The 25,725-nt window shown below is 36.8% G+C and overlaps 1 protein-coding gene across 1 annotated transcript in view; it reads right to left on the bottom strand.

Annotated features, from left to right (window-relative positions):
* TEX15 (testis expressed 15, meiosis and synapsis associated) overlaps window positions 1-25,725 on the bottom strand; it is a 64,700-nt gene that overhangs the window by 23,358 nt on the left and 15,617 nt on the right. Inside the window, 3 exon segments of the mRNA XM_047772536.1 lie at window positions 2,154-2,391; window positions 6,035-6,200; window positions 16,717-16,867. Coding sequence (XP_047628492.1) covers window positions 2,154-2,391; window positions 6,035-6,200; window positions 16,717-16,855 — 543 coding nt within the window. The 5' untranslated portion in view covers window positions 16,856-16,867.

Here is a 25,725-nt window from a genome sequence, read left to right as displayed (position 1 = left end):
TTTTAGTTTGAAAACTTATCTGGAAGACTAAACAAATAAGAACAGCCTAGAAAACTTTGGAAAATATTTTTGAAAAAAAATTTGGGTCATGTATAGAGAATGATGGAAGAGGAAATGTGACTTGCACTTCCAGATATTAAATTGCTTTTTAAAGAATGGTACCAAAACAAAAAAGGCAGAGAGGGAAAAAAACTATACAAAAATAAAAAGCCCAAGTGAGTCCAAACATCTATAAAAGTATAGTTTAATATTGAAAGCATCATTTGAAATAAGTGAGGCAAGAATAGATTATTCAATAAATGCTATGGAACTGAAAAAAATTAAATTCCTTTCTTAACCTATAAGCCAAAATAAATACCAAACACTTAAGTAATACAAACACTCTAGAAATAAAAGCAAATATTTATCAAATCTCAAAGTGAAAATTCTTTTCTAAGTACACTGCCAAAAACCCATAAACCAAAAACAGACTTCACTGTAAAATATTCTAAAACCTCTATACATCAAAAACAAATGTATAACAAATTTTGAAAAGCCATGAATATAAGTGACAAGATGTGGGGGGAGAATGCGAGTAATACGAAAAGAGAAACACAACTTTTATTTAGGTCAGAAATTCTATTACTTTTACTTTATTATTATTTTCGGCCCTACCTGTGGTATGCAAAAGTTGCTGGGCCAGGGATCAACCTGCACCACAACAGTAACCCAAGCAACAGCAGTGATAAAACAGGCTCCTTAACCACAAGGCTACCAGGGAACTCCACATTTATTTATTTATTATTATTCTTTTAAATTTTTTTTTTTGCCTTTTCTAGGTCCGCTCCTGCAGCATACGGAGGTTCCCAGGCTAGGGGTCCAATCGTAGCCACAGCAATGCGGGATCCAAACTGGGTCTGCAACCTATACCACAGCTCATGGCAATGCCGGATCCTTAAGCCACTGAGCAAGGCCAGGGATCGAACCCACAACCTCGTGGTTCCTAGTTGGATTCGTTAACCACTGAGCCACGACGGGAACTCACATTTATTTATTTATTGGTCTTTTTAGGGTCACACCTGTGGCATATGGAGGCTCCCAGGCTAGGGGTTGAATAGGAGCTGTAGCCGCCAGTCTATGTCACAGATGCAGCAACGCCAGATCTGGGCCGTGTTTGTGAGCTACACCACAGCTCACAGCAATGTGGGTCTTTTTTTTTTTTTTAAAGAATAAAAAAAAACCAAACCCTTGTGTCAAGGGCTGACCTTCAATAGATCACAGCAAGGGAGCTGCTCTGCTATGTAAGAAACCCCGAATTGCCGGGTCTTTAACCCACTGAGTGAGGCCAGGGATTGAACCTGTATCCTCAAGGATGCTAGTCAGATTTGTTTTTAATACAAAAATGTTTTAATATAAAAATGAAAAATAAATTATGCTTTATTAATTTGATAATATCTGATGTCTAAAATAATGAAATTATAAAAAACGAACCACTGGTTTTATGTGGATATACACACATCCAAAGTTTGACAACTGAAGACCCTGCCTACTTATTTTGATTTTAGTAGTCCTGGCAAAGATGCAATTTAACCAAAAAGTATATTTTAACCAATTCACTGATGCTTATGATTCGACTATAAGGTTTTTTTAAATTTTGAGTCATTTGCAAAAGTTGCAAAACAGTTCAGAGGTCACACACTTTCACTCAGTTTATCCTAATGCTAACATATATAAGCATGGCAAAATTATAAAACAGAGAAATTAATGCTATATAACACTATTAACCAAAAAAACACTAAGAGTTTAATAACTTTAGCTTAAGCCAGATTATTATAACAAATGCTTTGGGGAAGACACTCTTAAAACATTCTGATATAGATCATAGTTTGAACAAGAGAGAAAGAACAGAGGGTCAATTAGGACAGAAAAAATACATATTGGGAAAACCAAGATGATAAATGTTGTCTTTGTTTTATTAAAGCTTCTCATGCTGCACACCTGAACTAGAGTCCAAAATAGTGAAAAATTTCAAATGATTATGATGATAGTAATAAATAATTATTTTATATAATGAAAATTTAAAACACTAATAATTCATACTGAAAGTAAAATACATTTAGATCATTTTAAAGCAAAATGAATGTAATATTTAATATTTATTTTATGCTACCCACCTTGAAAATTATAATACTTTCTACAGTAATACTCCTACTATGAGCATAATTCAAGGCAACATCAACATGTCTAAATATATAAATTCCAAGAAGAGGATTTCCTAGTATCTTCAGTGAGGATGATTTGGTACTTATTCCATTCTGATATATCTCAGCCACATCACTCTGGGGAAGTGCTAAAAAGCAGAAATGTTCTTCAAGTTCTCTGCCATGTCTTCCACTCTCACGCATCTCTGACCTAAAGCAAAACAAAGAGAGTGTTAAATGAGAACATCAACAGAATTTTCAAGGAGAAAATAAATAATTTAGTTTTCTACAGTTAAAAAACAAAATAGTTATTGATAATTTCAGAGGTGTCACTATCCTATGGTAAAAAGGGTGAAAATCACCTAAGAAAAGAATTCAGGAAGTTGTTCAATAACTGCTTGTCTAGGATTATGGTCTACATAGGCCAATGGGAATAAGGGCTAACAGGTCCTGAATACTAATGTTCCCAGTACTGTTAAGACTTAACACACAGTTTGTCATTTTGTTCTCAAATCCTCAAGAATCAAGCTCCTCTTTTTATTATTATTTTTGTTGTTGTTGCTACTATACACATTTTAAAAATGAGAAATACGAAGTTCAGAGGGTTAAAACTTGTCAAGGTAGTAAAGTGATAGAGTTGGAGATATATATGCCAATTCTTGACCATTAAGTTCTGGTGGTCAAGATCTTATTTGTGTTATAGAAGGAAGGACATGCATTACTTAAATATATATATAGCGATACACACATGTACACTTATACATGGGCCAGTCTCTAGTCTTCAGGGACCTAGATAACAGCTGGGGAAAAACAAGTTGGGTTTACTTTTTTTTTCTTTTTTGGGCTGCACCCATGGCATATGGAAGTTCCTAGGCCAGGGGCTGAATCAGAGCTGTAGCTGCCAGCCTACGCCACAGCCACAGGAACTCGGGATCCGAGCCATATCTGTCACCTACACCACAGCTCATGGCAACGCTGGATCCCCGACCCACAGCGAGGCCAGGAATTGAACCTGCACCCTCATGGATAATAGTCAGATTGTTTCTGCTGCGCCACAATGGGAACTCCACAACTTAGGATTTGATTGCAGATTTCTATCTCAGCATTAAAAAAATTATGACTCATCCTCAGGAAAGATTATAATCTAAAGTACAGATAATCTTAAAACTTTTCCTATATTCCACAACAAGGACACACATATATGTTATATATAATACATACATCCCTCCTCTCAAACTGGCAGTTTAGGGAGGAAGTTCTATATGGCTTGCTAAGGGTTAGTAGCAGCAGCAACTGCCACACCAGGTGATACAACAGAGAGGTTCAATTATGACAACAGAAGTATGATTCTAGAAGGCTGTCAGCAATGGAGAAACTACAGCATCCAGAAAGTAATGTGAATACCAAAAAAGGAAAATTGCTCTTGAAAACCATGCTACTGATATCTGTTATTTCCTAGAACACCACTTACAGAATTTGTATAAAGTATACTATGCACATTAGTGTGTTGATGTTTACTTGCAAGAATAATTCACCTTTAACAGTAGACAGGGCCATGCAACAATTATAAGCCAGACTAACCGATGAGATCAAGACCACTTCTCTCTCAGTTCTTGGAAATGTCAGCCTTAACTTTCAACTCCACTATCATTATTTTCTTGCTTTCAGCTTGACATCGGACTCTGTAAACCACTAAGATCTCTACGTTGACTGTTAAGGTTTAAGGCTCACAGAATTACAATGTTTCCCTGTTTTCCTAATTTCTCATTTTGTTTTTCTTTTTTCTTTTCTTTTTTGGTCTTTTTGCCATTTTCTTGGGCCGCTCTCGCGGCATATGGAGGTTCCCAGGCTAGCGGTCAAATCGGAGCTGTAGCCACTGGCCTACGCCAGAGCCACAGCAACACAGGATCCTTAACCCACTGAGCAAAGGCCAGGGATCGAACCTGCAAACTCATGGTTCCTAGTCGGATTCGTTAACCACTGCAGCACGACGGGAACTCCCCCATTTTGTTTTTCCTAAGATCTGGAAAACGTTAACTTTCTGAGCAATGCCTGGAAGAACGCCCATAAGAGCCAAAAGGATGGGAAGGAGGGAGAAAATAAAAATACACTATTGTAAGGTTCTTACACCACACATGAATCACATTACGTGACGGTGTGTTGTGATAAAGATATATAGAGGCATACCTTGTTTTACTGTACTTCATTGCATTGTGCTTCACAGATTTTGCATTTTTTTATCAACTGAAGATTTGTGGCAACCTTGCATTAAGCAAGTCTATTGCTGTCATTTTTCCAACAGCATTTGCTTACTTTGTGTACCTGTGTCACATTTGGGTAATTCTTTTACTATTTCAAACTTCTTCATTATTATTAATTTGTTATGGTCATACCTGTGATTAGTGATATTTGATGTTACAACCATGACTCACTAAAGGCTCAGACAATGGTTAGCATTTTTATTCTTATTTATTTATTTGCTTTTTAGGGCCACACCTGTGGCATAGGGAAGTTCCCAGGCTAGAGCTTGATTCAGAGCCATGCCTGTGACCTATACCACAGCTCACTGCAACACTGGATCTTTAACCCACTAAGTGAGACCAGGGATCGAACCTGCATCCTCATGGTTACCAGTTGGGTTCGTTACTGCTGAGCTATGATGGAAATTCCAATGCAGGAATTTCTGATTGAACTATTACTTCAATTTGGAAGGGGCATGATATATCTAGTCTATTCCGATTTGTTCAAAATGGTGGGGTTTTTTTAGATCAAAGACTATGCCATCAACTAATTGTGTCATTCTTATCAATTCTCCCAAACTGACACCAAGTGGGGCAGTATGTATGCTTGAGTCAAGAGGAACTGATTCTAAAACAAAAAAAGAGACTTGAAACATTCCAAAACAAGTTCTAAGTGTGGATCCATCAAGCTACAGTTAGGGTTTTGTTTGTTTGTTTTTTAGGGCTGCACCTGCGGCATAAGGAAGTTCCCAGGCTAGGGGGGGAACTGGAGCTACAGCCGATGGCCTACACCACAGCCACAGTAAAGCAGGATCCGAGCCGCATCTGTAGCCGATACTGCAGCTCACGGCAACGCTGGATCCTTAACCCACTGAGCGAGGCCAGGGATCGAACTGCTGTCCTCATGGATACTAGTCGGGTTTGTTAATCACTGAACCAAGAATGGAACTCCCTACAGTGAGGTTTTATGCTAAAAAGTGCAAAATGGTGAGGGAGCTAGGTTCAGAAAACGGAAATGCTGAACTGTGTTCACACAAGAGCTATACTTATAAATACAAAATGTTTACAATGAGAACTTTGTATGTGCTCTTTTTTTTTTTATCAAAATAACAATGGAATGTGCCTTCCAAAAAAAGTAGAAGGGGTACTTTTTAAAAGTTAAGTGTCAGAAAGAGTGGCTCTAGTGGAAGTTGGAAATAGCCAGATACAACTCTGCCAAATTAAAACATCAACTCAGTTTTTGAAGGATTGAGTTATGAAAAAAAGTTACTTTGGAATACTTAAACTGCTATTTCATATTATGCAGGAGGCACAAGGGATCTATGAAATGGTTGCTTGTATGCTTCTGAAAAACTTACCAAGATTAAAAAATCAGAAGGAAGTATATCAAATCCGGCTACATTAATGTGTAAAAATTACTAATCAAATCTCACACTTAGCTTTTTACCATTACAAAAGGCTATGAGATGCCAACAAAATAATGAATAAAACATTTCTGTATTTATTTTCTTAGTAATATTTATCAAATCTCAAATAGTAGGAATAACAAATTCATACAAGCTCTCGTAGCAAAAACACAAAATCTCAAACTTCTTAAAGGTCATAGTAACTTACCTCTTAGAAGTAAAATTTTTTTCCAGATCCTCATTGTGAACCAGTTTTGTGTCCCCAAACTGCCATGAAGACTGTAGATCACAGCTTACATCAAGCCGGCACTGGTTAAGAGTATCGTGAATGAAACTGTATTCTCTAGTATTGGTGCAACAAGATGACAAGGAAACTAAAAATAAAGAAAAAGGCAAGTGGTTATGTGTATTTAAAATGACATCATTGTACATCTGTACAACGACAACTGTATACTTATATAAGACACAAAATAACCAAGTATTTGGAATTTTCACTGACATCTGGAGATGTATTAAAAGTTGTCTAACAGTAATATAGACTTTCTTTACCTTTGGGTACAAATGGAAAAAACATTATTTTTTTCCACATACCCACTGGGAGTTCTTAAAAATTGACTCATTGTATACTAGATAGTACTAGAATGCATGTGACTCATTTCAACTTAAGATGTATACTGACTCTAAAACATACATTGTCACACAAACCTGGTAGCTACTGTTAGCACATGAATATTCCTGTATTTCCTCAAAATAAGGCAACCTATATACTGGTAAGCTATTTGGTTATTCTGACTTGCAAAAATATCAGAACATCTCTGTAAACTCTTTATTTATTTATTTTGTCTTTTAGGTTCGCGGCATATGAAGGTTCTCAGGCTAGGAGTCAAATCAGGGCTGTAGCTGCCGGCATACGCTACAGCCACAGCCCCAGCCCCAGCAACGCAGGATGTGAGCCATGTCTGCGACCAAAACCACAGCTTGTGGTAACACCAGATCCTTAACCCACTGAGCGAGGCCAGGGACTGAATCCATGTCCTCATGGGTACTAGTCAGGTTCATTAACCACCAAGCCACGATGGGAACTCCTATAAACTCTTGACATAGTGGCATGAGAAAGAGGCACAGACTTTCTCAGGACAATGCACTATATTTTAAGCACAGCTCTATTAAGGAGATGTATAAAAGAATCAAAACCCTTAATGAAGAGGACTTGGAGGAAATTAGGGAACAAATACAGTTGATTCTTGTTATTTGTGGAAGTTAGTCTATTAAAGTCACTGCCAACACTGAATTAGTGAATACTGAGCTATTAATCTTAGAAGAAATACAGGGTTAGGTTCCTGTGAGCCTCTGGTCACATTTTTGACAACTGAAATGCCATTTGCAGTAACTTTATTTACCAGCATGGCTATAAAACCACCCTGTTTCATCAGGGTTGAAAACTTGGCACATAACCTTTTCCTGTATAACACTTACCATTTATTTTTAAAATTCTTTACCAACCTCTCATTCTACAGAAGCTACTTAACTGAAAGTCTTAACATTTTTCATGCCTTATTGCCTCTTGAAATGTGGGAGCTGGCCAGCACTAGCCAAGAAAGGCTTAACAGTCATTCACATGTTAAGTTTCTTTGGCTTTTTGTCTTACAACAATGCTGCCTGTGAGCTTTTTATTGATAATTATGAATCTATTATGTAGATTCCATTATTGGTGGTCATCTTATTGGTGAATCTATATAGGTAGATATCTTTTCCACAGCTTCATCAGGCACTACAGGTGTAGTACTTTAACACTTTCTGGAGATGCTTGATATACAAATTGGTGAACTTCCTCTTCCTTTTTCTGAATATACCATATTGCTGGCCAGTAGCACTATAACTTACTTTACAGCATAGCTCATGTAACACATGTTTTTTCTTTGTAAAAGACTTCTTGAACTTAGGAACACTGGATAGCATTTCAGTATTACAAGGTGGAGGTCATTTTAAATGATGATATCACCAACAAAAATGCAAACAACATAGCACTAAACAGGTGATGAAATGGACACATTTATATTATGAGTGCTTTCTCATCTGACCTCATCTGGGAATGTGTTTCAAGTGACTCAAAAATGTCACTGTTCTGTGTATGTCCACAAATGACTGTTAAAGCACTTCTGCTGAGTAGTGACCTTGGGGTTATAAACAAATTTTAGCAAGTAGGAGAATTTGCAAATATGGAATCTGTGAATAATAAGTGTCAATGATATATACAGTTTAAGGCAATTTCCATATACATGAATCTAATTAACACAGACAACAGTCCTTTGTACTTAATAATCAACAGAATGAGTTCAGACAATGGCAGAATACAAAATATTACAACATGCTGTTTTTCAAAATCAACTCATTCTTCATCCCCTTCCCATTTTAATTCTATTGTTGATTTAAATAAAATTTTCACTTTAATATTTGTAACAATTTCTAATTGCTACAAAATTTGATCATTTTATAGGATAGGAGATGATTTTGTGCATATGTGTTTGCGGTTTAACTTTTTTTATTTTGAAGTGAATATAGTTTTGTACATTCTAAAAGTAAGAGAGGTTCTGTATTGTAAGATATTAAAGCCAGTAACATTGGTATTATCCACAGATTTCAGTAATATTTTACTTGTTTTATGTGCAGTTAAGTGAGTAGTTCTACGCAATTTTATCGCATGTTTAGATTCACGTAACAACCACTACAATCAAGACACAAAAGTGTTCCATCACCACAAAGATCTCTCTTAAGCTAATCCTTTACATGCAGTCATACTGATAACCACATTCCTCTTCTCTGCTTCTAAATTCTGGAAACTACTAATCTACTCTCTATCTTTATACTTTTACCATTTCAATAATGTTTTATAAATGGAATTTTGCATTTGCAATCTGTGGAGATTGGCTTTTTTCATTTAGCAAATTCCCTTGAGATCCAACAAAGCTCTTGTTTCAGTAGTTGGGTTTGTGTTTTCTGTTTTTGTTTTTTTTAAACTGCTAAGTATCCTATGGTATGGATACACCATACTTTTACCACTCACTAGAAATTTGGGTGATTACCAATTTTTGGCTATTACAAACAAAGCTGCTATCAACATTGGTGTATAGGTTTTTGTGTGGACTTAAGTTTCCATTTCACTGGGCTAAATACTCCAAAGTACAACTGCTGAGTCATATCATAGCCATGCATTTAGTTTAAGAAACCATCAAACTGTTCCTCAAAAAGTAGCTGAGCTATGTTACATTCCCACTGAGTGTGTGAATAATTTGGCTTCTCTAGTTCTTCCTAGCTTTCGGCATTACTATTCTTACTTTTGCTGTTTTTACAAGCATAACGACACCTCATTGTGGTTTTCATAAGCATTTCTTTAATGACTATATTAAATATCTTTTTATGTGCTGATTTGCCATCCGTACATTTGCCTACTGAATATCTTTTTATGTGCTCATTTCCATCCGTACATCCTCTTTAGTGAAATGGCTGTTCCTTTTTCCTGGTTTCTAGTTGGAAAGAATTTTTTTTTTTTCCTCGAGTTTTAAAAGTTCTTGGAAGTTCCTGCTGTGGTGCAGCACGTTAACGATCTGAATGTAGGGGCTTGGGTCACTACTGAGGCACAGGTTTGATTCCCAGCTGGGCGCAGTGGGTTTAGGATCTGGTGTTGCCACAGTTGTGGCACGGGTTGCAGCTGTGGCTCAGATTTGGTCCTTGGCCTGGGAACTTCCGTATGCTGCAGGTGTGGTAAAAAATAAGTGCTTTATATGTTATAGGTATGAGAGTCCTTGGTCAGATTGATGATTTATAAATGTTTCCTCCCACTCTTAGCTTGTCTTTTCACCTAACAGAGTCTTTCACAGAATAAAAGTTTTAAAATCTAATCAAGTCCAATTTATCACTTTTTTGGGGGGGTGGGGTTATGCTTTTGCCATCACGCCAAGGACTCTTCATCTCACCCTGGATCCTGGAGATGTTCTCTCATGTTTTCTTGTAAAAGTCTTACACTTTCACATTTCCCATTTACACCCAGGATTCATTGTGAACTAATTTTTGTGTAAAGTTAGGGTAAAGCTCATTTTTTCCCCCTATGGATAATGTCTGATTGCTCCAGCAACATTTGATGAAAATTATACCTTTCTTCCACTCAATGCACCCTTATTAAAAATCAACTGCAAGGAAATCAATTGAGCATGTTTACATAGGTCTCCTTCTGGAATCTCTGTTCCATTTCACCAATTTTAGCTTCTCTCCCTTTGCCAAGGTTACACTATTTTGATTACTGTAGCTACACAACAGGCCTTAGTACTAGCTAGTATAATTCTAAACATTTCAAATTTCAACACCTCTAATTTCTTTGTCTTCTCATGTAAATTTGAGAAGCTTGTTTATTTACAAAAGATCTTGCTGAGATTTTGACAGAAACTGCAATAAATCTAGACAGATAAATCTGTGCAGAACTGACATCTTCATTATGTTTAGTCTTCTAATCAATAAACACAGTATACCTCTCCATTAACTTAGATTTTCTTTTATTTCTTTCATTAGCATTTTGTGGCTTAAAGCATAAAAATCCTGTGTATCTTTTATTAGATTTATACAAAAGCATTTCATGTTTTGAGTTATTACAAATGTTTTTTTCTTTTTTTCTTTTTTGTAGATTCTTTGGGATTTTCTATGTAGAACATTATGTGATCTTCAAATAGAAACTGTTTTATTTCTTCTTTTCTAATCTCTATGTTCTATGTTTTTCAATTCACTTCCCTGACTTTTTATGCAGGCTAGAATTTCCAGGACTATGTTGATAAGGGTAGTGAAAGAGAACATCCTTGCCTTACTTTCCATCTTACAGAGAAAAAACATTCAGTTGTTCATCATTAAATATGATATAATACTCTTTATCAAGATGACGAAGTTCTCTATTCCTAGTTTGGTGAGTCTTTATCAAGAGTGTTGATTTTTGTCAAATGCTTTTTCTGCATAAATTGATGTAATCATGTGATTATTCTTTATCCTGTGAATACAGATTTTTTTTTTTAGGGCCGCACCTGTGGCATATGGAAATTCCCAGGCTAGGGGCTGAATCAGAGCTGTAGCTGCCAGCCTATGCCACAGCCACAGCAATGCAGGATCCAAGCCACATCTGTGACCTACACCACACTCATGGCAATGCCGGATCCCCAACCCACTGAGTGAAACCAGGGATTGAATCCACATCCTAATGGATACTAGTCGGGTTCTTAACCCACTGAGCCACAATGGGAACTCCCTATGAATACAGACTGACTTCCAAATACTGAACGAGACTTGCATCCCTTTGAATAAAACTCCCTTGGTTGTCGTATATAATTCATTTTATACATTACTGAATTCAATTTTCTTATATTTTATACAGGATTTCTGTGTCAAGGTTCATGATAGATATTGATTATAGTTATCTTTTATCTAGCTTTATGACTGTCCTCATAAACTTATTTTCTATTCTTTTACTTTGCGGAGTAACTGCAGAATGTGTATTAGCTCTTTCAATGTAGAGTAGAATTTTCTAGGGAAAACATCTGGGCCTGGAGATTTCTTTTCCAACAGTTTTTTTCAACCATGAATTCAATTTCCATAATACAGGCATAGCTTGGAGATGTTGTAGGCCATCACAAGAAAGTTAAACATTGCAATAAAACAAGTCACACTTATTTTTTGCTTTCTCAGGGTATATAAATGTATTTACACTGTAGTCTACTAAGTGTACAATAGCACTATGCTCAAAAAACAACATATATACCCTTTAATTAAAAACTACCTTATTGTTGGGAGTTCCCATTGTGGCACAGCAGAAATGAACCCAACTAGTATCCATGAGGACATGAGCTCATTCCCTGGCAGCTTAGGTCACAACTGCAGCTTGAATCTGGTCTCTGACCTGGGAACTCCATACAGCATATTAAAAGAGAAAAAAAAAAAACTTTGTTACAAACTGCTAACAATCATCTGAGCCTTCAGTAAATCATATTCTTTTTGCAACGGTAACATCAAAGATCACCGATCATCCTAACAAATATAATGAAAAAGTTTGATATATAGTGAGAATTATCAAAATGTGACAGAGACATGAAGTGAGCAAATGCTGCTGAAAATTGGCACCAATAGACTTACTTGATCCAGGGCTGCCACAAACTTTCAATTTGTAAAAAATGCATTATCTGTGAAATGCAACAAAATAAGGTATGCCTGCAGTTATAAAACTATTTATATAGGAGTCTAATATACAGCACAGATGAACCTTTCCACAGAAAAGAAACTCATGGACTAGGAGAACAGACTTGTGGTTGCCAAGTGGGATGGACTGAGAATCTGGGTTTAATAGATATAAACTATTGCCTTTGTAATGGATAAGCAATGAGATCCTGCTGTGTAGCACTGGGAACTATAGTCATTTATGATGGAGCATGATAATGTGAGAAAAAAGAATGTATACATGTATGTGTAACTGGCTCACCATGCTGTACAGTAGGGAAAAAAACTGTATTGGGGAAGTAACAATAAAAAAAATAAAAAAAAACTATATAAAGCTTAATGATATATTTAGTATTATGTGAGTTTTGGTAATCTGTACTTTTACCAAACTGGTCCATTTCATCCAAGTTGTAAAGTTTATGTATGTAGAGCTGTACATGGTTTTCCCTTCTTATGCTTTCAGTGCTGTAGTGTCTGCAGTGATATCCCATCTCATTCCTGAGAATGAGGTTGTGGCTTCTATCTTTTTTTTGTCAGTCTTACTAAGATTTGTCAATTTTTTCTATTTTTACAACTAGCTTTTTAGTTACACAGATTTTTTTCCTTTCTTCTGCTTCTTCTGGACTTATGTAGTTACTCTTTTTTCTAGTTTCTTAAGGTGGAGGTTTAGGCTACTGATTTGAATCCCTATCTTTTTTTTTCTATTTACAGCCACACCTGCAGCATATGGAAGTTCCCAGGAGAGAAGTCAAACCAGAGTTGCAGCTGCTGGCCTGCACCACGGCCACAACGCCAGATCAGAGCCATATCTGTGACCTGAGCTACATCTGTGACCCACAGTGCAAAGTGCAGCAATGCTGGATCATTAACCTACTGAGGCCAGGGATTGAACCCACATCTTCATGGAAATAATGCTGGGTTCTTAACCTGATGAGCCGAAACATGAACTCCTTGAAACCATATTTTCTAATGTAAGTATTTAGTGCTATAAATTTTTTCTTTTTTGGTCTTTCTTGGGCTGCTTCCGTGGCATATGGAGGTTCCCAGACTAGGGGTCTAATCGGAGCTGTAGCTGCCAGTCTATGCCAGAGCCACAGCAACACGGGATCTGAGCTGCGTCTGCAACCTACACCAGAGCTCACAGCAACGCGGAACGGGAACTCCGAGTATTTAGTGCTATAAATTTATTAGCATTGATTTAGCTTTTTCCCTCAAATTTTGATGTTACATTTTCCTTTTTATTCGATTCATATATTTTTAAATATCTCCTGAACCCCATGAATGTTGTTCATTCATGTGTTGTTTACCTTCTATGTGTTCAGAGACTAATCTATTGCTTTCTATTATTACTTTCTAGTTTATATGCCTTCAGTTCTTTCAAATACATTGAAATGTGTTTGAAGGCCCAAAACACGATCTTGATGAGTGTCAAGGAATTTAATTGTCTTAAATACCTCTTCTTTGAGCTCTTAAAAAGAATGCCTATTCTGCTGTTTGGATAGAATGTAATATTTTAATAATATATAAATGTCAGTTAGATCCTGTTAGTTGACAGCATTAAGTTCTTCAATATCTTCGTTGATTTTATGTCTCAGTAGTTCTATCAATTTTGGAGAGAGGTGTGCTGAAGTCACCAACTATAGTCCAGATTTGACCATTTTTCCTTTCAGTTCTATCAATATTGCTTCATATATTCTGAAATTCCATTGTTTAGGGATACACATTTGGGACTGTTGCATCTTACTGGTGGATTTATGTTCTATCCCCCTTTGTTCCAGATATTTTTCCTTCCTCTGAGGTCCACTATATCTGATATTAATATAGCCACTGTGCTTTATTTTGATTGTTTGTATGGCTTATCTTTCTATGTTTACTTTCAACCAACTTATGTCACTATATTTTAAGTGAATTTATTGACAGTATATAGTTGGATCATGTCTACCTATTGTGTAAACCACTGTCTTTTAATTGGTATGCTGAGATCAGTTATATTTAATATAATTGATACATTAGTGCTTAAGCCTGCTGTCTTACTGTTTCTTAGTTGTTCAATTCTGTATTTTACTTCTCCTGCCTTCCTGTTGGTTACTTGAACATTTAAAAAAATTCATTTTGATTTATCTATAGTTTTTATAAAAAATTTAATTCCTAGATAACTGTAGGTTCATATGAAATTGTGATATACAGTAAAGAGAGAGCTTATAAGCTATTTGCCCGGTTTCCTTCAATGGTAACATATCACTTTATAATTGTCTTAGATACTTCTATAGACACTGAGAATCACATTGAACAATGTTGTAATCTTTGTTCCCAACTGTCAAACAATATTAGAACAATCAATAAGAGGACTGTTTATATTTATATTTATATTTGTATTTATATTTATATGTATGTGTGTGTGTGTGTATACTTTTTTTGGCCATTCCCTATGGCATGTGTAAGTTCCCGGGTCAGGGACTGAACCTGAGCCACAGGAGTGACAACACCAAATTCTTAACTACCAAGCCATTGGGGAACTCCCTATTTCCTTCTTTTTCTTGGCCATGCCTATGGCACATGGAGGTTCCCAGGCTAAGGGTCGAATCCAAGCTGCAGCTTTGACCTACGCCGAAGCTGTGGCAAAACTGGATCCTTAACCCACTACACTGGGCTGGGGATTGAACTCTCACCTCTGCAACAACAGAAGCCACTGCAGTTGGATCCTTAACCCAACTGTGCCACAGTGGGAAGTCTTCGTCTCCTTCTATTTTTACTCTTTGTCTTTCCTTCATTCCTAATGTTCCCAGCTTCTTTTTTTTGAAATTTTTTATTTGAAGATCTTTGTTTAGCCATTCTAAACTAAGACCTACTGATGAAAAACTCTTAATTGTACTTTATTTGAGTACATCTATTTCAGTTCTGTTCCCGAAGAATATTTTTTCTGGGGACAGTTCTTTTCTTCCTACACTTAAAATGTTGTGCTACTTCCTCTGGGCTCCATGGTTTCTCTCCCCCCACCCCATTTCCAATCTGAAATCTTTCATTTATCCCCCTAAAAATAACATTAGTTGCTTACAAGTGTTTTTTCTGTTTTAAGTTTTCACAAGTTTGATTATGATGTGCCTTGTCACGGACTTCTCCGGGTTTGTCCTGCTTAGGGTTTATTCAACCTTTTAACTATACAGCTTTATGTCTTTTGCCAAGTTTGGGGAATTTTCAGCCAGTATTTCTTCAAATATTCTCTCAGCTCTATGCTATCTTCTACTTCTGGAGCTCTGAGGACAAAAACATTATGTCTTTCATTATTTGTTCCACAGGTCCTTGAGGCTCTGTTAATTTGATGTTTTCTCTGTTGTTTATTCTTCCCTGGAAACCCACTCGACTAGTTTTTATTTCTATTACTGTATTTTTCAGTTCCAAAACTCCCACTTAGTTATTACATTTTGAATTTATTGAGATTTTCCATTTTTTTATTGTTTCAAGAGTGTCTGTTGAAACATCATTACAATAGTTTCTTTAAAAACCTTGTCAGATAATTCCAACATCTGTTTTATCATGGTATTGGCATCTGTCAATTCGTCTTTCTAATCTGAGTTGAGTATTCCTGGTTGGTGATACGAGTGATTTTTTTTTAATCTTGCTCATCTGGGGTATTGTTAAGAGTATGTAGATCATATTCAATCTAGTGTTTTAACAAGCCTCTACTAAGACTAAGCCAGCAGGGGTAACTGTGTCAATAGGGAAATGGGGCATGGGGAACACCAACTCTTTACCACCAGGCAGAGCTGATGTCCTGGCTCTCCATCAGGTCTCCATTGACACCCTGGTGGCTAGGGAAGGGCTGTCTTGTTACCATGAGAAAGGGGTAGAAGTCCATGCTCCTGCCTCAGCTTCCATTTACACTGTAGGAAGGGGACAGACGCCTTGTCACCAGTGTGTGTAACGGAAGTCTAGGCTCCCTACTTGGTCTTTACTGGCTCTACTCCCACTGAGAAGAGGATCTATCACCTTAGGACAGGAGTGGAAAGCCACTGACACTGCAGGGGCAAGGGACAGCAGAGAGCAGAACATTTTATGAAGTTCCAAGAGGAGGAGAGGCATATGTGGAAGCGGAGAGGCACAGGTGGACGTCTAGGCCCTCCACTTACCCTTTGCTGACAAAGGTTTAGGGGCTATGTCCTTTTTTCCCCACTAGTGTTTTGCAGGTGACCTAGGGTGTTCATTATCAAATGGTTTCTAGACTACCCCTTTCCCTTGGCAAGACAGAACAGACTTTTCCTAGGACTTTTTCTGTCTGTACAAGTTGGCATTCCTGAGTTGTGGGAATCCAATCTGGAACATGGAGAAAACAAAAAGATAATCCAAAGAACTTAATGCTATGTCACTCCTTGACTCCCAGGATACCACAATGATCCATCTTCTTCTCTCCACCTTTTAAAATTCTTATGTTTACGATGATGTCCAGTGTTTTTAGGTGTACTTAGTGGGAGAGACATGTGTCTATTTAATTTTCTGTGGAACCAAAAATACATGTGTGTTTAAGGGATTAAAGGCCTGACTTAACATAATTTTATGTACACTCAAAACAGGAGATGAGCATAAACTAAGAATCAGAGAAATGCACTAATAGTTATGAAATAATCCCATCTTCCATAGAAATATTACCTTTCCCAGCTGTCCTCCTGATCTTGGGAATGGTGAATTTTCTCAAAGGATTGACTTCTATACCAGTAAAAAATAAAGGTTCACTGGTTGAGTTCATTTTCCATAGTGTCTTGTGTTTAGCCATCTCTGTCATTTCCATTTTGTTGGTGGCCTAAAATGCATAGTTATTAAACAGAAGGTCAATAAATATGTAAGAGGCAATGGCAGTAAAACTGTTCAAAGTTCTTACATGGAACTGAGTAAGGATACACTTTTGGTCACGGTCACAACAGGTTTCAATCTCAGTTTGCCAGGTCACCCAAAATAGAAAATGAATTAATAATTTTGAGTTTTATATAATATTAAAATATTTATTTTGTAGTTTCTTCCTTTTTGACCACCCCAAGGCATATGGAGTTCCTGGGCCAGGGATAAGATCTAAGCCACAGCTGCCATCTATATGTCACACTTGCAGCAATGCTGGATCCGTAACCCACTGTGCCGGGCCAGGGATCAAACCTATGTCCTGGGGCTACAGAGACGCTACCGATCTTGCTGTACCACAGCAGAAACTCCTTTTCTATAGTTTCTAATAGACATCTTCCTTCTGGTTTAAGGTTCTGTGTTCCCAAAAAGCTTAATAACTTCCAAACAACAATTTTTATTAACATTTGGTAAATTTCTTGCCAAGTACCTATTTTTCAGTGTTTTTCCTATACACTTATATGAAATGAATGGTATTCTCTAAGTCAGAATCTTTGGCTTTGAGGGAAACTTATGAAAGTTATTAACCAACCATTGCATGGCTATCCTATAACTGATGGCCTAAAACAGTCAATCACTCATTGACTACTATTCCATAGATCACTCTACAAGTGAATTAAGACATCATATATTGTCATACCATCAATAACATATTCCTTTTCCTTCCTCCTCCCTTCAACCTCTTTCCCTAAACACACACACACATTTTTTGGGGGGCCGTGCCTACAGCATATGGAAGTTCCCAGGCCAAGGATTGAACCTATGCCAGAGCAGCAACCCAGGCCACTGCAGTGACAATGCCAGATCCCTAACCCACTGTACCACAAGGAGACTCCACACGCACACTGATTAACCTTTCCAAGTAGTACTCATGTTGGATATCAGGAAAGCTACAGTGACCACACACAGAGAAATACATGCAAAGATACATTTTTCATACCATTTCATAATACAGTTTGTGGGCCTCCTCATAACTATTAACTGCTTAGTTCAAACATTAGATCACAATCTGAATTAAGAGTTGCCAAAATTCTACAGAGGGATCACAAAGGATAAGATTCTACAGAAGGTTCACAAAGGATTACTCCCTCCAATACCCACTCCTTCGACCTTTATGAAAGGTGAACTTTCAATCTCTCAACCAAACATGGACCTGAACAGGGAATGGACTGAGACCTCTAGAAAGAGAAGAAAATCTGCCTTTCTCTCATCTAGTCACAGGGACAGACACTAGTGATGTTACCTACTAGCAAGAATCCCCTTAAGATATACAGCTCCAGGAGTTTCCCCAGGGCTCAGCAGATTAAGGATCTGGCATTGTCACTGCTGTGGCTCTGGTTACTGCTGAGGTATGGGTTTGATCCTTGGCCTGGGGAACTTCCACATGCTGTGGGCATGGCCAAAAGAAAAAGATACATCTTTTTTATCTTTTTGTAGCTCCAGAGATAATTGTCAAAGCTGCCAGGTTCACGTGGAAGCTTAGTAAGGCCGGAAAAAAAAAAAAAAAAAAAAAGGGAGAAAAATTTACTTAGAATAACTTATTGTACCAAAACTCAATTAATCACAATCTATACCTATGCCCACAAAGGTATACAACCATCAGTTGAACATACTTTACTTGAAGAGCCTTGTGCTGTGACAATCACAACCTTAAATATTTTACTATAGTTAAATTATATTTTCAGTTAAGATGGGTGATATTTCAGCTGTATGGTTTCTTACACAATATTTTTCTAGTAGAATTTACTAATAGATATTTTTGAAATTCACTGATTTTGTTCCTCAGTGCTTAGGATAATATTTGGTCACAAAGCAGTTAAGTTAAAAACAGATGAAAGCTGAATATTCAGGGAACAGCAGTATTCAACATCCTTCCTTAAGTGAGTTGCACCCAGCAAGTTTTCAAGTACAATCTTTGAAATCTTAATAATACCCCTTTAACTTCGGTCCAAACAAATCAGCCATATTATAGTGATAACAAATTTCTACATTTCCTCTTGCTCATCTATCACAGTCCCATAACCATTTATTTATCATGTTTATTTTTATATACATATGCAAAAACATATGTTATATATTGCAATACATATATAATAGTCCTATAACCATTATGTATGCTTTACATATATTATTTATTTTTCTATATGTAAGAATAAAATCAGGAAGTTTGAATCCAAAGGGTTCATACTATGGCTGTCCTATGGGGTCCTGGGTTATTCTAGGTGAAAGTATAGAGAAAAATCAATTCTAAAAACTTCAAGAATAGTTAATGCACAAGACACTGTAAGTCCTTAAAAGACACCAAAACTAATGAATGAACTAAAGATCAAACAAAGGAAGCTTTTTTTATAGAAAGCTTCCCCAACAACTAAAACATCTATTCATATAGGTCCTAAGAGTATGTATATCATGAACAACTTTAAGCCAATACATTTAAAGACTACACAAAACAATAAAACTCCAGGAAAAAATTTACTAAAGTTGATTCAAGAAGTTGAAATAATACATCACCCTGTTGCATTAAATATTAAAGAGAAGTTAAGTCTGTAGTTACAAATTTATTCTAAAAATAAAAATGGCATTAATATATCATAAACAAGCCAAGTTCATTCCAGAAATGCAAGGGAGATTTAATGATAGGAAATTATATATTTCATTTACCACATATGCCTATTAAAGAGAAAAAAATAGTGATTATCTCAATAGATGAAGAGAAAGCATCAAATTCAAAATTTACTCATGATTAAAAAAAGTCTTGGTAAAGGAAACATTAATAACTTGATGACAGATATCTGCCTAAAATTTATAGCACATTGGTGAATGTCACCACCTTTTAATTAAGAATAAAACAATACCACTTTCACTGCTTCCTTTTAACAGTGTGCTAGAAGTGCTCACAAAGGCAGAAGACAAGAAAGAAGTAAAAGGCATAAAGAAACCAAAAAGCTAAAGAGGTAAAGGAAAAAGGCTTGGGAATTTCCAGGAGTGAAAAAGAATGAGCCTTAGCTCATTAGAGAAAGCTCAGACTGAAATAACAGACAGATTTAAAAATAAATTTTACTTAGGCCAAAAAGCATACAGGTTCAAATTTTGGTTCTACTATTAATTAACAATGTTATGTTAGGCAAAATGCCTAACTTCTCTGAGACTAATAGTATCAATACCTCACATGGTTGTAGAACCTGGTACAAAATACCTACACACTATGAACTGTTAGTGGTATACTGAAGCCTATAACATGGAACCAACTTACAGAGTTTCTCAAGAAGCAATACTGTAAGACAGCTAGAAGTCAAGTGATACTGGTTCTAATTCATGATCTGTAATTAACCAATTAACCTCTCAGTTAATTAACATGTCACTAACTTCCATTACTCTACATGCATTAGAAATAATACATTCTTAAAAGACAAGTAAGTGGCAAGGGAATAAATCCTTTTTATGTCAAGTAATCAGTCTAAAGACTTAACCCTCTCAAAGTCTATTTTAAAAAAATATTTGGGGAGTTCCCATTGTGGCACAGTGGAAATGAAACCGACTAGTATCCAAGAACATACGTGTTTGATCCCTTGGCCTCGCTCAGTGGGTCCGTGATCTGGCACTGCTGTGAGCTGCAGTGTAGGTCACAGAAGTGGCCTGGATCCTAAGTTGCTGTGGTTGTGGTATAGGCTGGCAGCTACAGCTCTGATTTGACCCCTAGCCTAAGAACTTCCATATGCCGCAGGGGAGGCCCTAAAAAGCAAAAAAAAAAAAAAAAAAAAAAAAAAAGAGGAGTATTTGTACTGAGTTTCCTAAGACTTTCATTAAAAATTAAGGATTTGAATTCTTGAGACCACTGCTTTTGGATTAGAGGTTGGTGAATAAACCCGTAAAACCTTTTACCTACTATCAAAAAAATCTTTTATAACAGAACTTGGTGTTTCAACTGAACTACTTAGTCAGAGAGCGTTAGAATTTTTCTAAGCCTCAATTGCTCTCAGTTATGAAAAAGTTTCCTCATATAAGGCAACTCAGGATGATTGTAACTATATGAAGCATTAGTGATAATTTTTTTTTAGTTCTCTTTTAAACTTTCACATTAATGAGCTTGTTGTTAACTTACCTTTGAATCTCTAAAAGTTTACTAATCTCTTTTTTTTTTTGGCCACACCTGCCATGCAGAAGTTCCCCAGGTTCAGGGACTGAACCTGTGCCACAGCAGTGACAACTGCTGGATCTTTAACCCATAGAGCCACCAGGGAACTCCTAAGTTTACTAATCTCTTTCTAACAAAAGGAAACAACGCCTCGGTTTCAGGATTTTCTGGCAAATGACACGGTTCCGTTTTAACTTATTTTTTATAATTACCTTTTATTTGTGCCAAATAATACTAACTTGCTACTTACTTTCCATCACAAAATATTCTTAAGTAAAAAATGTCAATTATAAAATATTAAAGACATTATTGTAATGGTGATATGCAGATATGACAAAGATCATCCCTCTTCCAGCAATATCAGGAAAGAACTTGGAACTGAGTCACAAACACAGAGTTCTTCAGCAGAGTTCTAAATAGTTGAGAGCAAGAATTACTTCTGATAAAAGGTTAAATCAGATCATACATATGATAACCTACATACACATTAGTGAGATTAAGTCAAGAATCCCCAGTTAGGACAATATGATGTCAAGATGACATATATTTTAGTCCAACTTTTCATTTCACACATCAGGGGTTGGAAAACTACAGCCTGGGTGTCAAAACCAGCCCACTACTGGTTTTTGTAGGGTCCACAGCTAATGACTTAAAAAAAAAGAAATCAAGAATAATATTTCATGTTGCTTGAAAAATTATATGAAATTCAAATTTAAGGGTCCATAGCAAATTTTACTGGAATATAACCACATATATTCATTTCTCCATTGTCTATGGCTGCTTTCCTATTAGAATAGCATAGTTGAGTAAATATAAGAGGGACCCTATGCCACAAAGACTAAGGGATTTACCATCTAGCCCTTTACAGAGAAAGTTCGCCAGCTCCTCAGAAATGATGCAACTAAGTATTGAAGTCTTGGGACAATAAAAATTAGGTCTCATGATTTCCATTTTGGGGCTTTTTCTCCTATGCTCCCATTGTCTCAATTATCTCTCCACTATATTCTATTTCATTCCTACACACTCTGCTTTTCTGCATGTAGCCCCACAACATTTAAACAGGCTGACACATGATCAAGTAAAAAGCGAAACAGACAAAACCTTCCAGGGTTAGATTTGCCCTTATCTAGATTACTTTTTACTTCCTCCTCAATCTACTTTGATTTCCATCTCCTTTACTCTACCTGAACAGAAATCTTCAGTCACCAACGATTTCCATGTCAGCTTCTACCCACATTAGGCATTTCTAGCTCAAAACTTATTTGGCCTCTCTACTTTTGAAACTCTTTGACTAATCTCTTCTTGAAATAATACAATGACTTGAAATAATGCCCTGACTTCTGTGACTTCATAATCCTGATTTTACAGCTACTTCTCAGGTGGTGTTTTCTTAGTCTCTTAGCAACTCATCTGTCCTTATCTGGCCTTTTTTGTTTTAATTAATTTATACTTGTATAAGATAAATTTTCAAATATTCTCTAAAAATATTTTTTAGTTGTCAAACAAATCTTTGTAAATACTAAAAAGAGAACTCCGTGGTTTTAATTTGCATTTCTTTCAATATTAGTAAGATAAGTCATCCTGTTTATTTTTTCTGTGAATCACTTTTTCTCCTTAGGTTTTTTTCAGATAAAAGAGTCTTTTAATGACTTACCATACCCAAGGCAATCTACAGATTCAATGCAATCCCTATCAAATTAACAATGTCATTTTTCTCAGAATTGGAACAAAAAAAAAGTTTAAATTTGTTTGGAAACACAAAAAACCCTGCACAGCCAAAACAATCTTAAGAAAAAAGGAGCTGGAGGAATCATACTCCCTGATTTCAGACTATTTACAAAGCTATAGTATGGTACTGGCACAAAAACAGACACATAGATCCATGGAACAGGATAGAAAGCTCAGAAGTAAACCCAAGCACATGTGGTCAATTAATTTATGACAAAGGAGGCAAGAATATATAATGTAGAATAGACACTTCAATAAGTGGTGCTGGGATAACTGGACAGCTACATGCAAAAGAATGAAATTAGAATATTCTCTAACACCATTAAAATGGATTAAAGACCTAAATATAAGACCAGATACTATAAAACTATAGAGTAAAACTTAGGCAAGACACTATTTTTTCTTTTGTTTTTTTCGGCCACCCCATGGCATATGGAGTTCCTGGGCCAGGGATCAGATATAAGCAACATTTGCAACCTAAATGTGGCTGCAGCAACACTGGATCCTTAACCCACTGTGCTGGGCCGGAAATTAAATGTGAGTCTCAGCACTCCCAAGGCACTGTCAATCCTGCTGCACCACAGTGAGAACTCCTGCAGGAAACTCTTTGATATAAATTGCAGCAATATTTTTTGGATCCATCTCCTAGAGTAATATAAACAAACCCCAAAATAAATGGGACCTAATTAAACTAAAAAGGTCTTGCACAGCAAGAAAATCATGAACAAAATAAAAACAGGGAGTTCCCGTTATGGCTCAGCAGGAACGAACCTGACCATGAGGACGTGGGTTCAATCCCTGGCCTTGCTCAGTGGGTTACAGATCTGGCACGTTGCTGTGAGCTGTAGTGTAGGTCGTAGACGTGGCCTGGATCTGGCATTGCTGTGGCTGTGGCATAGCCAGCAGCTATCGCTCCAACTGACCCCTAGCCTGGGAACTTTCATATGCTGCAAGTGTGGCCCTAAAAAGCAAAAAAAAAAAAAAGATGTAAAAATTCACGCAGAAGAATAAATGACTGAGAATAGCAATATCCTTAACCATTATTAAAATTTATTGTAATGTTACTATAATCAAAATGATAAAGTATTGGCTCAGGACATACATAGATAGCAGGACCAGAAGAGATCCAGAAATAAATCTAAATTTCTATGAAAAATTAATACATGATAAAGGTATACTGTCAATTTATCAGGAAAGAGTTTATTTATTAAATGGTGCCAACATAAATAGTTATTTGTAAGAAAACAAGACTTGATCCCTAACTGAAAACATAATATAAAAAAGTTCAAGTCAGATACAGCAGTATTAATCATGATACTCTCTCTAGCAATGCTAAGCATTTCAGGGGAAAGGAAAGCTAGACTGTCAGGATATTATCAAATGAGTGACCATGGACAAATCCCAGTTTCAATAATGATACAAAGTATGCCAAAAGAGGCTGATAAAAAATACAGTGGCAAGGAGTTTCTGCCTAGGGGGTTAAGTATCTGACTGTAGTGGCTCAGGTCACTGTGCAGGGGTAGGTTCAATCCCTGGCCCAGGGCAGTGGGTTAAAGGATTCAGGCATTGTCACAGCTGTGGTTCAGATTCAGTTCCTGGCCTGAGAACATCCATATGCCATTCCCAGCCATAAATATATATATATATATATTTAAATATATACATACATATAGTGTGAGAGAGGCAGAGATTACAGTGATGCTAAAGGCACAAGGGGAGAGATGGAACGGGAGGCATGGAAAAAGAGATCGTGGGTTTTTTGTTTTGTTTTTAAAGGGCATATCTGTGGTATATGGAGGTTCCCAGGTTAGGGGTCTAATCAGAGCTGAAGCTGCTGGCCTATGTCACAGGCACAGCAACTTGGGATCCGAGCCACGTCTGCAAACCTACACCACAGCTCATGGCAACACTGCATCTTAACCCATTGAGCAAGGCCGGGGAATGAATCCAAGTCCTCATGGATGTTAGTTGGGTTCCCGAACCACTGAGCCACAACTGGAACTCTGAGATTGTGGGTTTTTGTTTTTTTTTTAAGTATAGCGTATCTGCAATCCCAGAACAGTGGCAGTTTCTGGTAATGTTTCCTTGTAGAAATGAGGCATTACATTGAAGAGGCCAAGAGCAAAAAGATCCAGGCCCATGGAAAGGAATAGGATAATGACAGAAAACTGGAAGGAGAAATTCCTTGTGATGTCACAATAAACAAACAGAGCACTAAGGAAAAATATGAATTGGAATATTTTTATTTTATTTTATTTTTTTGTCTTTTTTGCTATTTCTTTGGGCCGCTCCCGCGGCATATGGAGGTTCCCAGGCCAGGGGTCGAATCGGAGCTGTAGCTGCCAGCCTACGCCAGAGCCACAGCAACGCAGGATCCGAGCCGCATCTGCAACCTACACCACAGCTCATGGCAACGCCGGATCGTTAACCCACTGAGCAAGGGCAGGGACCGAACCCGCAACCTCATGGTTCCTAGTCGGATTCGTTAACCACTGCGCCACGACGGGAACTCCTGGAATATTTTTATAAGATCTCCAATAGGTCAGGCTGAACTGATCATAAGAGAGCTAAGATTAAGAGCTGTATGATAAGAAAGGAAAAGACTCAGATAAAAAAATGTACAGCTTAATAACTCAAAGTTTAACATGTAACTGTATGTAAATGGATTTTCAATAAATGTCTCTTAAATTGGGAAGGGGGTACTGAAGAAGTAAACAATACATTGCTTTTCATTGGCCGAGAGGCTTGAAACCAAACTTTGTTGAAGAGGGAGAGAATGCCCTTAAGCTGCTTACTTAAAAACCATCTGTTAAATAATTCTTTCACTTAAGAATGTTATTTACCTTTATTTCTCCATTAATTTGGGCAGGAACACCTGGCTGAGCATCAGATCATCTTTTTCT

The sequence above is a fragment of the Phacochoerus africanus genome, chromosome 3 (genome assembly GCF_016906955.1).
Source record: "Phacochoerus africanus isolate WHEZ1 chromosome 3, ROS_Pafr_v1, whole genome shotgun sequence".
In the NCBI taxonomy this organism is placed as follows: Eukaryota; Metazoa; Chordata; class Mammalia; order Artiodactyla; family Suidae; genus Phacochoerus; species Phacochoerus africanus.
This window is presented reverse-complemented; position numbering and strand designations above follow the sequence as displayed.